The 15,021-nt window shown below is 27.9% G+C and overlaps 1 protein-coding gene across 1 annotated transcript; it reads right to left on the reverse strand.

Moving 5' to 3' along the window:
- Positions 1–10,105: 10,105 nt before the first annotated feature.
- LOC117175351 (glycine-rich protein 1-like) lies at positions 10,106–11,931 on the reverse strand. The gene is made up of 2 exons (XM_033365058.1): positions 11,883–11,931; positions 10,106–11,745 (listed from the first exon to the last, which is right to left on the reverse strand). Exons 1-2 carry the CDS (start codon positions 11,929–11,931, stop codon positions 10,106–10,108), a joined length of 1,689 nt encoding a protein of 562 aa, XP_033220949.1.
- Positions 11,932–15,021: the final 3,090 nt, after the last annotated feature.

Raw genomic sequence — 15,021 nt, forward strand, 5'->3', positions numbered from 1 at the left:
TTATCAAAATACACAAGAACAAGGTGAATAACACCTAAGCACCGTTTTAAAAGAAAAACGTGAAAGCGATAAAATAATACGACACCGATAAGTTTAAGGCTTCATGATTTTTATTAGGGACATATCTCTAAATCTAAATTAGCGAAATTTAATCACGAGTGAATTTTTTGCAGCTTTACAGTGTCAAAAAATAAAAATATTGTCTTCAATATGCTGAAAAAACGATTTCAAGAATTAATTTGAAAAATGAGACCAATTGCTACTGGACTGACTACAGCACCTATAAACTTTTTCTGACCACGATTCTCACTTTTTTCAAGTGCATTTCTTTTTTTAACTTTAATACTTATAATATTATTCATTAAAACTTCAATATGGCCTGTTTTCATTAATTAATTGGAAAATTCCCAAAATTTAAAATTCGCGACCAATAAAATTGCCGAAAAATAATGGTACGGATTTGAAAAGTTCCCGAATAATAAAAATTCCATAATTATAAAATTCTCGAATTGGAAAATTCCGGAATAATAAAATTCCCGGCAGTTAACAATATTAACGAACTGGAAAATTCTCCATAATTATAAAATTATAAAATTCCCGAATTGGAAAATTCCAGAATAATAAAATTCCCGAATTGGAAAATTCCGGAATAATAAAATTCCCGGCAGTTAACAATATTAACGAACTGGAAAATTCTCCGAATAATTAAATCCCTGGCGGAAAATTGACAAATTATAAAATATTAGAATTGTAATTCCCGAATATTTAAAAAATTACAATTTTTCATGAATATGTTTTATTGATTATAAATATAATAATTATTTTTTTTAATTATTTGTAATGCCTAAAATAAAAAGAAAATTGCTTGAATATAAAATAACAATAATTTTAAATAAAATAATGTTAAAAAATAATTATTGTATTTATAATCAATAAAAGATATTTATAAAAAAAAGTAATTGTTTAAATTCGGGAATTTTCCAATTCGAATATTTTATAATTCGTCAATTTTCGGTCGGAAATTTAATTATTCGGGAATTTTTCAATTCGTTAATGTTATTAACTGCCGGGAATTTTATTATTCGGGAATTTTTCAATTCCATAATATTATAAACTGTCGTGAATTTTATACTTTGGGAATTTTTCAATTCGGGAATTTTATAATTCGCGAAAGTTATTATCAGAGAATTTTATTATTCGGTAATTTTCCAATTCGGTATTTTTATTTTTCGTAAATTTTATTATTCGCTAATTTTATCATTCGGGGATTTTATTTTTCGGGATTTTTTCGTCGTCCCAAATACGTCTGCGTATTACATTTTAATAAATAAAATTTAAGATAAACTTTAGGTTGAAAATATTAAATTTAATTTTCAATCACTTTTTTCTGCTAATTATATAACAAAAAAATAATAATGGTTTAGTGAAAATACATGATTTTATTTAAGTCTGTATATAATGATTAACAGAAGATTATAGAAATAAAAACCGGTCAAAATAAAAAACTTTAATAAGAGAAATTGATCCTGTCATATTTCAAACTTTATTGAAACAGTAAACAGGCAATATTGTGAAATTTGTAAATAGATTATATAAGCTTCACAAACATAACATATTTACAAATTTATTGATTCAATATGGAAAACTAGAATTCTTGACAAATTTATTTCATTTCATCTTGCTTTGTTTGCGAACTATTCTCCTAAAATTGATGAATCTTTGAATTGTTATAAGAATTTCAAAGCTAAGAAAAAAAATTTTCTTCTGAAAAACTTTTTTTAGCTGTGTTAAAAATAAATAGGTATAGATTTTAAAGAATTAAAAATATCGGTTTGCACGTTGTTAAGAATGTAATGCTCTTCTATTCTCAAAAAGTATTCAACTCATTTAATAGAACAGGCCATTTATTTATGCAATAATTGTGAAAATTACACGGTGGATGAATCCAATAGTTTTTCTTTTTTTTTAAATTAATTTCATTAATTATACCGATGTGTATCGTTCCGGGGTGCAAATCAGGTTATAAAAGTGAACTCAGAAAACCGGAAGATTCCGAATTAAAAAGTTAGCAGCTTTTTAATAATTATGAAAGATTTGAGGATGAAGGGATAATTTTAGCTATTAAGGATTTCAAAATGTGGGATAAGAAAATATGGAAGACTTCGAGACAATATTTTTAAGTTTTCAGGATTTACAAATTTTTTATATTTTTTGTCAGGGTGTCAAGAAAATGAAAAAAGTTCTTAAGATTCATGGTAAATTTTTAATGATTCTTCTTCAAGGAATTTTTAGAGAAAATTAAAAAAAGATCACAAAATACTTTGAGTTATTCCCTAAAATTTTTTAAAAGCGCATTACAGATTTTGAAGCAAAATTTTAAAATTTTGATATATCACGCAATTTAAGAAAAAATTTGAGTAAGTTTAAGAGATACTCAGAAGTTTTAAAACGATTCGAAAGTACTTAAAACTTGTAAAGGCTTTTCAGAATTTCGTGAACCTTCACGAAAATTTAACATGTTTTTTTCAAGTTTCTAGGAAAAATTAAAATAATATTTTATTTTGAAAAAATAATTTCAAGAGATTATTTAGAAAAATGTTTAATAATTAAAAACCATTGTCAAAAAATAATCTGAAAGATGTTAGGGCAGTCCTTATATTCGTGTAAAAATTTTAAATAATTTTTTATTTTCAAAAATTATCTTTAAAAAAATTTAAAAAGGGTTTTAAACATATCGAATGGTTTCCTGAAATTTCTAAAAAGAGATTAGAAGATTTTAAAGCGAAATTTTTTCAATTGGTAAGTTTAGAAAATAAAAACAAATAAAAAATCGAATAAATCCAAGAAATGCTTAAAAGAATTAAAGAGATGAAAAGTTTATTTTAAATTTTAAAGGATTTCATAAGTTTTCAAGAGAATACCAAAATTGCCTCAAAATTATTGGGAACATTCAGAAGATTATAAGTTAATTTAACAAAATTTTATATGATATTTGAAATTTTTTAGAAAAATTCGAGCCAGTAAAAAATATTTTCAAGAATTTAAGACGTTTTAAAGAGATTATTAATTTAACTTTCAATTAAAGAAGATACATTTGAAATACAATAAAAATATAGAAAAAATGTTTATTTTTTATTTATTATGAAAATACAATTTTCTCTGTTATTTAATTTTTAAAATAACGTGTGCTCATGTCAAATATATATTGAAATTCGGTCGTATCCGTCTATCTGGATAAAACAAGAAAAAGCATTTTTCGTAAAAAAAACTATTTTCAAAAATAAAACGAATTGTTAATAAAATTTGGAGAACTTTTAACCACGAAATTAATATTTAAACGTAAATGATACATCTTCAATAAAAGTTCTTTTTTAGTTTTAAACTAAATAGTTGCATTTTTCACCCCGTAGATAAATTTTCTACCGAAAAAAGAAAATTTTCTAACAAAATAGATCAATTTTCAACTAAAAAATACTAATTATTAACAAAAAGTTGAATGGTTTATATTTAAGTTTAATAATAAGTTTCTGATGAAACTAGGTACGTTTTTAACTAAACAGTGAAATTTCGAACCCAAAAGGTGAATTTTTGACCAAAAAGATTAATTTTCTATGAAAGAACAATTATTTTTAACAAAGTACATGAACTTTCAACCAAACATTTAAATTTTTATTCGTTTTTCAACATAATAGTTGAATTTTTACCAGGAAGGTTAATTTGCCATAAGAAAGACCACTGTTTAATCAAATAAATTATTATTACCCGAAAAATATCAATTTGCAACCAAAAATAAAATAGCTTTTTTTAAGTTAAAAAAGCAATTTTTAGGCAAAAAATTAAAATTTAAACGAAATAGTTACATTTTCGACCAAAAATGACTTTTTCAACTAAATTTGGATGATTTCTAACCAAAGAATTGAAATTCAAACTGAAATGATATATATGCAATAGAAAAAAATTTCAACCAAATAGTTTTAGTTTTCCAATCAGAAGATGAATCTTCTCAAAAATATATAATTTGGTAATAAAATAGATAACTTTTCAAATAAAAAAAATTTTAACAAGAACTAGAATGGTTTAATTTCAACTCACGAACATAAGTTTATAATTTAATCAAACACATTTTTAACGAAATAGTTAAGTTTTGAATCAAACAGATAAATTTTTTACCAAAGAAGAATAATTTTTTTAAAAGTACATAGTTAACAAAAAAACGAATTTCCAACCATAAAATATGAATTATATATTATATCTATTATATAATAATAATCTATTTTAATTTTACTGTAAAGAAATAAGTTTATAATGTAATGAAATACATTTTCAAAGAAATAGTTAAATTTTGAACCAAACAGATTATTTTTTATCAAAAAAGATTTATTTTATACCCAAGAGAAATAATTTTTAACTGAGGCTACGAATTTTGCATAACACTTTTTCATTTTTAGTGCAATTTTCAACCTAATAGTTGAATTTTCAATCAGAGGGATTAATTTTCTTAGCAAAAAAAGACAATTTTCCATAAAATAAGTTATATTCTAACTACAAAAGATCAATTTAGAAGAGTTTCACTTAAATTTAGATGTATGCAGATATGCCTGCAATTATTATCATCATGTGATAAGCTTATTGATGGTGCAATAAGTTGTGCTTGCACGCGTTCTTTTTAAAATACATGATTAGGTGACATTCACCTTGATCTTGCTTGTTTGCATACATTTTAATGAGATTACATCTCACATCTGCGTGTATTACTTAAATATTCTTTTTTAACGAATATTAGGCAGTATATATATCGGCTAGAATTATTATAAAAATTCATCAGTTGCGACGCAATCTTAGACGAATCAGTATCTTGTATGCATGAAGAAAATGAAGTTCGTTTTTGCAGCTCTGCGCCTAACCTCTGCAGCATCAATTTGTAAGTATAATAATATTATTAATAATTTTAATATCAGTTTTCTCTGTAAATTGAACAAATCAAGGATTCAATAGTTTCAATATGAATTTCAATCCTTCAAAGTATATTAATTACTGTATTTTGTTAGAGAATTTTGTTCTAATGTTCCGGCTACCGGTTCACCACCGTGTGCATACGCAGAGGGAAATGTATAAGCGCAAGCTCAAGCTTGAGCTCGCGCGCAAGCTCAAAGCCAAACTTAAGCTCAAGATCGAGCTCAAGCGGACGCCCAAGCGCAGTCTCAAGCCGGATCTAATACATCATCAGTTGGATCGAATTAGCCTAAAGATACTGTAGCAGAATGTGATAAAAAAGATGCAGGAAATGCTTAAACATCTGAATCTGAATAGCCTCAGGGAGTAGATGCGGAAGGAGCAGGAGAAGGAGATTCAAAACGAAAGAAAAGGAGCAGAAAGGAGCCGCAAACTTATCTCAGGCTCAAGCTTAGTCTCAAGCTGGAAGAAATGCATCGACAGTTAAACAGGCTCAAAATAAGGATGCCAGTACATGCGCAAGAAGATTTATCAAATTCTCAACCTGCATTGTATGAAAAGCATGTGAAATGTAAAATTTCTCAAGAATTGGAACACGATAAAAAAGTCGATGAGGCTAAACAAAAGAAATCAGAACAACAGGAAAAAAATCTGATCATAACAGAAAGAAGAAAAAGGTAAAGAAAAAAGCCGAGCATGACAAGACAATGAACGCCGAACAAGAAAAAAAATTAAAGTTGAACAGAAAAAAAGGAGAAAATGCAAAAAAAATTAGAAGTTCGAATAAGCTCAACAATTTGCACATACTAAACTATCCGATAATCAAAAAACTTAGACAGCAATTGGAATATAAAAAGTCTTGAAGACCCCAATGATCAGAACGTCCAGAATTCAGTTTTTCACTAAAAATTTTGATCATGTTTCCTATTTGAATCTGTTAATCATGTAATATTGCAAAAATAAAAACATTATCTGCAGGCAATTTATTTTGTATTTTTTTATCTAAAAACATAGTTATTTCACCTATGATATATTATTTTGAATAACAGTTGTAATATTATAATAAATTATTAAATTTTTTTTAATCTATCCGCAGCACAGGCACAAATGTTCCGATTTTTTATTAGCATTAGATTTTTTATTCTGCATTAATTTTTATTGTCAGGTACACTGAAAAATGTAAGATTCAGCAAATGTATATTATTTCAATGCATCATATGTACTGATATTGAAAGAGCCGTATTTTTATTTCCTTGTTTAAATAATTTTTCAAGTGCACATCCCATAAAAATACAATTCTGATATTAGAAATTTTATTGCATCGTTTTTCTTTCGTCTTCAAATTTAATTAAATTATTTTCAATATTATTTCCTCAGATTAAGACAAAAACTACGCGTCCTATATAAAAATGATAATAAAAAATGTGTGGACTTTTCCAAAAAAATTTTGTTGTAATTTTTTTTCTATTAAAGCAAAAACTATCTATCCTTTTAGAAAAATAATTAAGTGCAGATTTTTAAACATTTTTTCTATAATCGAGAATTGTTAATTAATTTTTTGTCGTATGTTGTTTCTTTTCTCCAAAATATAATTTTTAGGTTTTTAATTTAATTTTTCCCTATTAGAGCAAAAACGACGTGTATTACACAAAATTACGTCTCGAAAATTGAATTGAACTGGATTAAATTGAATTCGATTAGAATGGATTGTATTGGAGTGATGTGGAGTGTAGTGGATAAGTGTGGACTGGATTTAATTGGAATACATTGGATTGGAATGAATTGTATTGTATTGTATTCGAATAAGTTGGTTTGGCGTGGCTGGGATCGGAGTGGAGTGGATTAAATTGGAATCGATTGTATTGGATTGAAATGGAGTGGATTGGATTGGTATGAATTGTATTTAATATGAATAGATTAGATTGGAGGGGATTCGATTAGATCGTGATTAATTGAATTGCATTATAATGAATTGGATTGGATTTTAGTGGAGTGGACTGGTTCGGATTGGAATGGATTGAATTGTAATTGATTTTATTGGATTGAAATAGAGTGGATTGGGTTGCATCAGATAGGAATGAATTGTATTGGACTTGAATGAATTGGATTGGAGTGGATTGGGATGAATTGCAATAAAATAGATTGAAATAAATTGTAATGGATTAGATTAAATTCAATTAAACTGAATTATTCTGTTATGAATTTTAATAGATTGGAAGGGATTGGAATTGATTATAGTGGAGTGGATCAGTGTGGACTGGATTGAATTTGAATGAATTCGATTTTATTGGATTGGAGAGGATTGGAATAAATTGTATTAGAGTGTATTTGACCTGAGTGGAGTGGATTAAATCTGAATTAATTGTATTGGATACGAATATATTGCATTGAAGTGAATTAGAGTAGATTGGTATTAATTGGATTGCATTGTAATGAATTAGATTGCATATAAGTGGAGTGGTTCGGATTGAAATGGATTCATTGTAATTAATTTTATTTGGTTAAAATGGATTGGAAAGGATTATAATGGATTAAAATGGGTTGGAATGGATTGGATTGACAAGAATTGTATTGGATTTGAACTATATTGTTATGCATTGAATTGGAATGGATTGGACTGGAGTGGAGTTGATTCGATTAATACGCTCTCATTAAAATGAGAGTAATAGAAGCAAAAAATAAATTAAGAAATTAATTAAAAAATTTTATTTCCTTTCTTTGCCTGCTATGTTAATTCTTCAGTGTGAAAGTAAAATTTTTAATGTGCCATATATCGAACAAGAAAATTAGTAGCTGATGATACAAACTGGCAAAAAAGGTAAAAAAGATAAATAAACGATGTTGCAAGCAGTTTATAAAAAAAAACTCTGCTCATGTTCTTTTTTCAAATATGGTGTTTTGAATATTATATTTCACATTTGCCATGTGAACAATTGAACATGTCACCAGACTTAAATAGTAATATTTAGTGCTTCAATGGGCCTTTCTCCGGAATTTCGTAATTTTATAATTTTTTGTTTGTATTACTCTCATTATAATTAGAAAGTATTATTCTAATACAATCAACTTCACTGCAGTTTAATTCACTTAAATCCAATCGAATGCATTACAACCCATTCCAATCCAATTGAATCCACGCAAATCCATTAAAGTCCGTTCAATCCATCCAATACATACAGTCAATCCAATCCATTACAATCCACTACAATCCATTCCAATCCATTTCAATCAATTCAAATTCATTCCAATTCATTCCAAACCAATTAATTAAAATTCACTTATATCCATTAAAATTCACTCCAATCCACTACAAAACAATGAAGTTTAATTAGATTCTATATAATTCATTAAAAATGTATTTCAATGCATTACAATCCATTCCAATCCATTCTAAGTCAATCCAATCCATTACAATTTATTTCACTCCAATTACCTTCAAAACAATAAAATTCAATTAAATTCAATCCATTCCAATTCACTCAAGTCCAATCGAATTCATTCCAATCGCATGCAATCCAATCCACTTCATTTCAATTCAATAAAATTCATTCCAATTCAACTCACTCCATTTCGAACCACTTACATCCAATCTAATCCATACTATTCCAATCCAATCCAATAATCCCCAATCCACTCCAATCTACTCCAATATATTTTATTCAAATCTATAATCCAATTCATTCCAATCCAATACAATCCAATCCATTTCAATCCAATCCAATCTATTTCAATCCAATCCAATTAAATCCACTTTACTCCGTTTCCATCCACTCTAATCCAATTCATTCCAATCCAATCTGATTTATCCCAATCCAATTCAATCCATTCCATTCTGATCCACTCCAATTTAATTTATTCGAATCCAATTCATTCCAATTCAATACAATTGAATTTTCGAGACGAAGAATGACTCACACATTATTTTGTATTACACCACTTAACGAAAGTGTACGTGTACCTAAATAATAACAATAACTGTTGACCCTAAAAAGACCTAAGTATTTTTTATACATAATTTTGTTTAACAAACGTCGTTTTTGCTCTAGTGGGAAAAAATCCAATTAAAAATCTAAAAATTATATTTTTGAGAAACGACACAAGATACGAAAAAAATTAACGAACAACAGTTGAATATAGAAAAAATGTTCAAAAATCTGCAATTCATTATTTCTTGATAGGATACATCATTGTTTCTTGAATAGAAAAAAAAATTACGACAAAATTTTTAAAAATTTTTTTTATAGGAGGCGTATTTTTTGTTCCCATCTTAAGGAACAATATGGAAAATTAACTAATTAAGCTTATAGAAGAACGAAACAAGATGCAATAAAATCTCTAATATCAGAATGTTATTTTTATCTCATCTGCATTCTGTTAAATTATAAAAACAAAGCATATAAGTAGTACATATTTTCAGTACATGTGATGTATTGAAATAATATACATTTGCTAAATTTTACATTTTTTAGGATACCTGACAGTAAAAATTAATGCATAATAAGGAACAACAATTAAATTAATTTAAAAAATTCGATTTGTACTTTATTTTGCAAAATCTGAATGATCAGTCCCAGATTGGGCTACATAAATACATTTCATTCATCTATTTAAGCTGTCAAATGTGGGAAAAATAAAAAGTCTAAAGCGGATAAAAAATCGGAAGATGATGCAAAAGTTCAGCAGGGAAAAACGCAAAAAGAACAATCTTTTGATGATAAAAAGGAAAAATAGGAAAAGAAGAAGAAAAAAGCCGAGCATGATAAGAATAAGAAGGACGAAAAAGAAGAAGCTTTATCCAAAGAGAATTCACAATCTCTAAATTAAGGTTGTCGATTCTTTGTACATTAATTTGCAGCGAATAGATTTTCTGATGGTGTATTATAATATTTTAACAATTATTCAAAAAAATATTTCATAGGTGAAAGGACGATGTTTTCAGATAAGAAAATCCATTAGAAATTATCTGTAAATAATGTTTTTATTTTCGCAATATTACATGTTTAACAGATTCAAATAGGAAACAAGATCAAAATTTATAGTGAAAAACTGAATTCAAAACGTTCTTTACATTGGTGTATGCCAGACTTTTCAAATTGTCATGGTTTTAAAGGTGTTTTTTTGCAGATAGTCGAGCATGTCCAAATTGATAAGCTTATTCGCACTTTTCATTTTTTTTGGCATTCTTTTCTTTCTTTTTCTGTTCGGCTTCCATTTTTTTCTCTTGTTCGGCGTTCTTTTTCTTGTCATGCGCGGCTTTTTTCTTCTCCTTTTCCTCTTCCTTCTGTTTGTCTTGCTCAATCTTTCTTTTCTGTTTTTCAGCTTTCTTTTGTTTAGCCTCCTGGATTTTTTTATCATGTTTCAATTTTTTAGCAATTTTACATTTTGCATGCTTTTCACACTCTGCAGCTTGAGCATTTGATACATCTCCTCGCGCATTTTCCTGATATGATTGAGCATCTGCTCCTTCCGCTGTTTCCTGAGAAACTTCCTGAGATGTTTGAGTATTTCCTCCAACTTTGTTATCAACTCCTGCTCCAGCGTCCTTATTTTGAGTCTGTCCAACTGCCGACGCATTAGCTACAGCTTGAGAATCAACTTGAGCCTGAGATGACTTTGCAGCTCCTTTCTGCTTCTTTCCTTTCTGTTGGACATTTACTTCTTGTGATACTTCAGCATCTACTCCCTGAGAAGAGTCAGACTCGGATGTTTGGGAATTTCCTGCATCTTGTTTATCACCTCCTGCTGCAGCATCTTTAGCTTGATTCTGTCCAGCTGATGATCCATTAGCTCCAGCTTGAGGCTGAGCTTGAGCCTGAGATGATTTTGCAGCTCCTTTCTGCTTCTTTCCTTTCTGTTGGACATTTACTCCTTGTGATACTTCAACATCTACTCCCTGAGAAGAGTCAGACTCGAATGTTTGGGAATTTCCTGCATCTTGTTTAGCACCCCCTGCTGCAGCATCTTTAGCTTGATTCTGTCCAACTGGTGATGCATTACCTCCGGCTTGCGGCTGAGCTTGAGCCTGAGATGATTTTGCAGCTCCTTTCTGCTCTTTTCCTTTCTGTTGAGCGTTTCCTCCTTGTGATACTTCAACATCTACTCCCTGAGAAGAGTCAGATTTAGATGTTTGAGAATTTCCTGCATCTTTTGTATCACCTCCTGCTGCAGCATCTTTAGCTTGATTCTGTCCAGCTGATGATCCATTAGCTCCAGCTTGAGGCTGAGCTTGAGCCTGAGATGATTTTACTGCTCCTTTCTGCTCCTTTCCTTTTTGTTGAGCATTTCCTCCTTGTGCTACTTCAGCATCTACTCCTTGAGAATATTCAGATTTAGATGATTGAGCATTTCCTGCATCGCTCTTATCACCTCCTGCTGCAGCATCTTCAGAATTCTGTCCAACTAGTGATGCATTACCTCCGGCTTGCGGCTGAGCTTTAGCCTGAGTTGATTTTGCAGCTCCTTTCTCCGCCTTTCCTTTCTGTTTGGAATCTCCTCCTTCCGCTCCTTGATAGCGTCCCTGAGAAAATAGAGCATTTACTTCCTGAGATGCAGATTGACTCTGTCCAACTGACGATGAATAAGATGCGCCTAGAGACTGCGCTTGGGCGTCAGCTTGAGCTTGAGCTTCAGCTTGAGCATAAGCTTGAGCTTGATCTTGGCCTTGAGCTTGAGCTTGAGCTTGAGCTTGAGCTTGAGCTTGAGCTTCAGCTTGAGCATTAGCTTGAGCTTGTACATTTTTCTGTCCATCTGCACATGGTGGTGAACCGGAAGCCGGAAAGGCAGAACATAATTCTGTAACAAACAAATAGAAATTTAATAAACTTTGAAGGATAGAAATTAATAATAAAAGGATTGACCCCTTGTTTTGTTCAATTAACAGAAAAAAATACTAATAATATTATTATTCTCGTTAATATTATTATACTTACGAATTGAGACTGCAGAGGTTGCAAGCAGAGCCGCAAAAATGAACTTCATTTTCTTGTTGTATGCAAGATACCGATTCGCCTAAGCTCGGGTTGGAACTGATGATTTTTTAGAAAAAATCCAGCCAATATATATACCACCCAATATCCATTAGAAAAAGAATAGGGAAGCAGTACACGCAGATGTGAGATGTTATGTCATTTAAATATATGCAAACACACAAGATCAAGGTGAAAGTCACTTAATCATGGATTTTAAAAAGAACACGTGCAACCATAACTTATTGCCTCATCAATAAGTGTATCGCATAATGATCATTATTACAGGCATATCTGCCCAAATCTAAATTATTTGGAATTTCCCTTATTGCTAGTAAAAGTCTACTTTCAAAAAGTAAAAGTTTAAGCTTTTTCTGGCAAGAAATCAATCTCTCATTGGTATAAATTAATTTTGTCGTTGAAAATTTGACTATTTAGTTAAAAAATTGTAAATTCGTAAACTTGTTTCTCTAATTTGAAATTAAAATATTATACCTTTTGTCAGAAAATTATCTTTTCAACTTGAAAATTCATCTATTTTTTTGGAAAATTTTATTATTTTTTTTGTTGAAAATTCATCATCTGCGTGGAAAATTGAACTATTAAGTTAACTTCTTTTTAATGAAAATGTATCATTTTATTTTAAACTTAAATTCTTTCGTTAGAAATTATGCAAATTTAGCTAGGAATTCATTTTTTCGTTTCTTTGTAAATCTATTTATTTAAAAATTTATTTTATTTGCTTAAATTCCATAAAAATGTTAAAAATTTGTTGTTTAGTGACTGATAGTTCTAATCGAAGTAAGAATATTTATTTAAAAATTCGTAAATTGTGTTAAAATTACTCTTCTTTGGTAGAAAATTAATCTTTTTGTTTAAAAATACATTTCATTTCATTAGAAACTTATTTATTTTAAGTTAAAATCAAATAATTGTATTTTTTGTTTAAAAATTGATCCTTTTCAGTTGAAATGTCATCTATTTTGTTGGAATATTTACTTTTTTTGCTAGAAAATTCACCTTCTTGGGGAAAACTGATTATTTAGTTGGCATGTTTTTCTATTGATCATTTCATGTATCATTACAGTTAAAATTTTAATTTGTTGGTTACAAAATATCCAAAATTGGTTACATAGTCATTTTTTTGATTTTGAAAATTAAATTATTACTTTCAACATTTAATTTCTTTTATTGCAAAATTATTCCTCTAACTGAAAGTTGAAGGATTTTATTTGTTGGTCTCAAAAATTTATCTTCTTTAGTTCAGAAATTGCTTATTTGATTTAAAAATGGTATTTTTTGTGTGAAAAATGAACTTTTATGGTTTTAAAATTTAACTATTGTGTTACAAATTCTAATAAACATGAAGATATTTGTTTCGAAATGTATGCTCTTTGTTAAAAATTATTATTCTTTCGTAGAAAAATAATTTTTTGGTTTGAAAATTCATTTCTTTGCTTTAAAATTGAACTATTTCGTTTAAAACGTATTTTATTTTAAAAGAATCCTATACCTCTCAATGAAAATAAAACCATTCTAGGTTTCATTAAAAATAATTTCTTTTCATTTCAAAATTAATCTGTTTTGTTTAAATTTTTGTCTTTTTTGGAAAACATCATTTTAGTTTGCATTTTAATTCTGTGTTTAAAAGTTATCCAAATCTGATTTACAATTCGTTTTTTGTTTGAAAACATTTTTTTAACGCAAAAATGCTTTGATCTTCTTCACTAAAATATTAAAATTTTGGTTGAAAATTTCGCTTCTCTTTTGTGAAAAAAAATTGATCTTCTTGGTGATTAATTACTTTTTTCATTGAAAATTTATCTCGAAAATTAAACTTTTTGGTTTAAAATTAATTTCATTAGCTGCAAAATTAGTTTCTGAAAATATATTTTTTAACTGGAAATTTATTTAAATTCTGTTTGTTTTAAAATCAATCTTCTTTGCTATAAAATTCAACTGTTTGTTTTAAAATTTCTATAAATTGTTGAAATATCTTTTCTGGTGACATGAGAACCTTCTTGTTGTCTAATTTACCTTTTTGGTTAAAAATTTAACGATTGGGTTAAAAATTGCATTAAATGTTAAAATATTTGGTTCAAAATGAATGTACTTTGTTCCAAATTATTCTCATTTTTTTGCAGAACTTTGATCTCTTTAGTACAAAATGCATTTAGTTTGATTAAAAACATGTTTCTTTAACTGAAAATGAAGCTATTCTCTTTTTTGTTTAAATTTTTCTTCTATGTAAAAATTCACCTAATTTGTAGAAAATTTGTGTTTTTTGTAGCAAATCAATCTTCTTGTGGAACTTCTATTGAAAATTTAAATAATTGGTTTAAAATTCATGTTATTTATTAAAAATTATTCTGTTTTGATAGAAAATTAAAATTTTTATTTTTAGGAATTAAAAATTAATTTTTTAACCAAAACTTTAACTAGTTGATTTTTTGTCGAAAAATTTTCTCGGTCAATTTAGTTTTTTTGGTTGATCACTTGTTTGATTAAAAATTCAACTATTTCCGTGAAAATTTATTTTATCTTATTACAAAATTATTTTTCTAACACAAATCAAGCTATTCAATTTTTTGTTGAAGAATTATATTTCATAGTTGAAAATTTGTCTTATTTTTTGTAGGAAATTTGTCTTCTGAGTTAAAAATTCAATACTTGGGTTAAAAATGTAAAGTTTTGATTTTCAGTATGCTCAATTTTTGTTAAAATTTATTCATTTCGTTGAAAATTCAACGAATTTGATTGATGATTAGTTTTTTTTAATGGAAAAGAAGCTCTTTCATTTTTCCTAAAAAATTGATCCTTTTTCGTTCACAATTCACTTATTTTGTCGAAACACCTATTTTTTAATCGAAAATTCAAATATTTCAGTAAAAATTAATATTTTTAAAATGTAAATCAAACACTTCGTCTTAAAAATTCGTCTTTTGATTTAAAAACTCAACATTTTGAAAAAGACTTTTTTCTTTAGTGATTGAAAAATCTTGCTTAATTAGAAATTCAAGTCTTTGGTAAAAATTCGTATTTTTTGGTTTAACTAATCAGTCTATTATTGAACATTATTGCAGTTTTTAGTGGAAATATTAAA

The sequence above is a fragment of the Belonocnema kinseyi genome, chromosome 6 (genome assembly GCF_010883055.1).
Source record: "Belonocnema kinseyi isolate 2016_QV_RU_SX_M_011 chromosome 6, B_treatae_v1, whole genome shotgun sequence".
NCBI lineage: Eukaryota > Metazoa > Arthropoda > Insecta > Hymenoptera > Cynipidae > Belonocnema > Belonocnema kinseyi.

Bases quoted from the DNA above. Each gene is read 5' to 3' on its own strand.
- LOC117175351 (XM_033365058.1), bottom strand. From the start codon at position 11,931: ATGAAGTTCATTTTTGCGGCTCTGCTTGCAACCTCTGCAGTCTCAATT. The intron at 11,746-11,882 runs GTAAGTATAATA...TGTTTGTTACAG, and splicing joins AACCTCTGCAGTCTCAATTC to AATTATGTTCTGCCTTTCCG.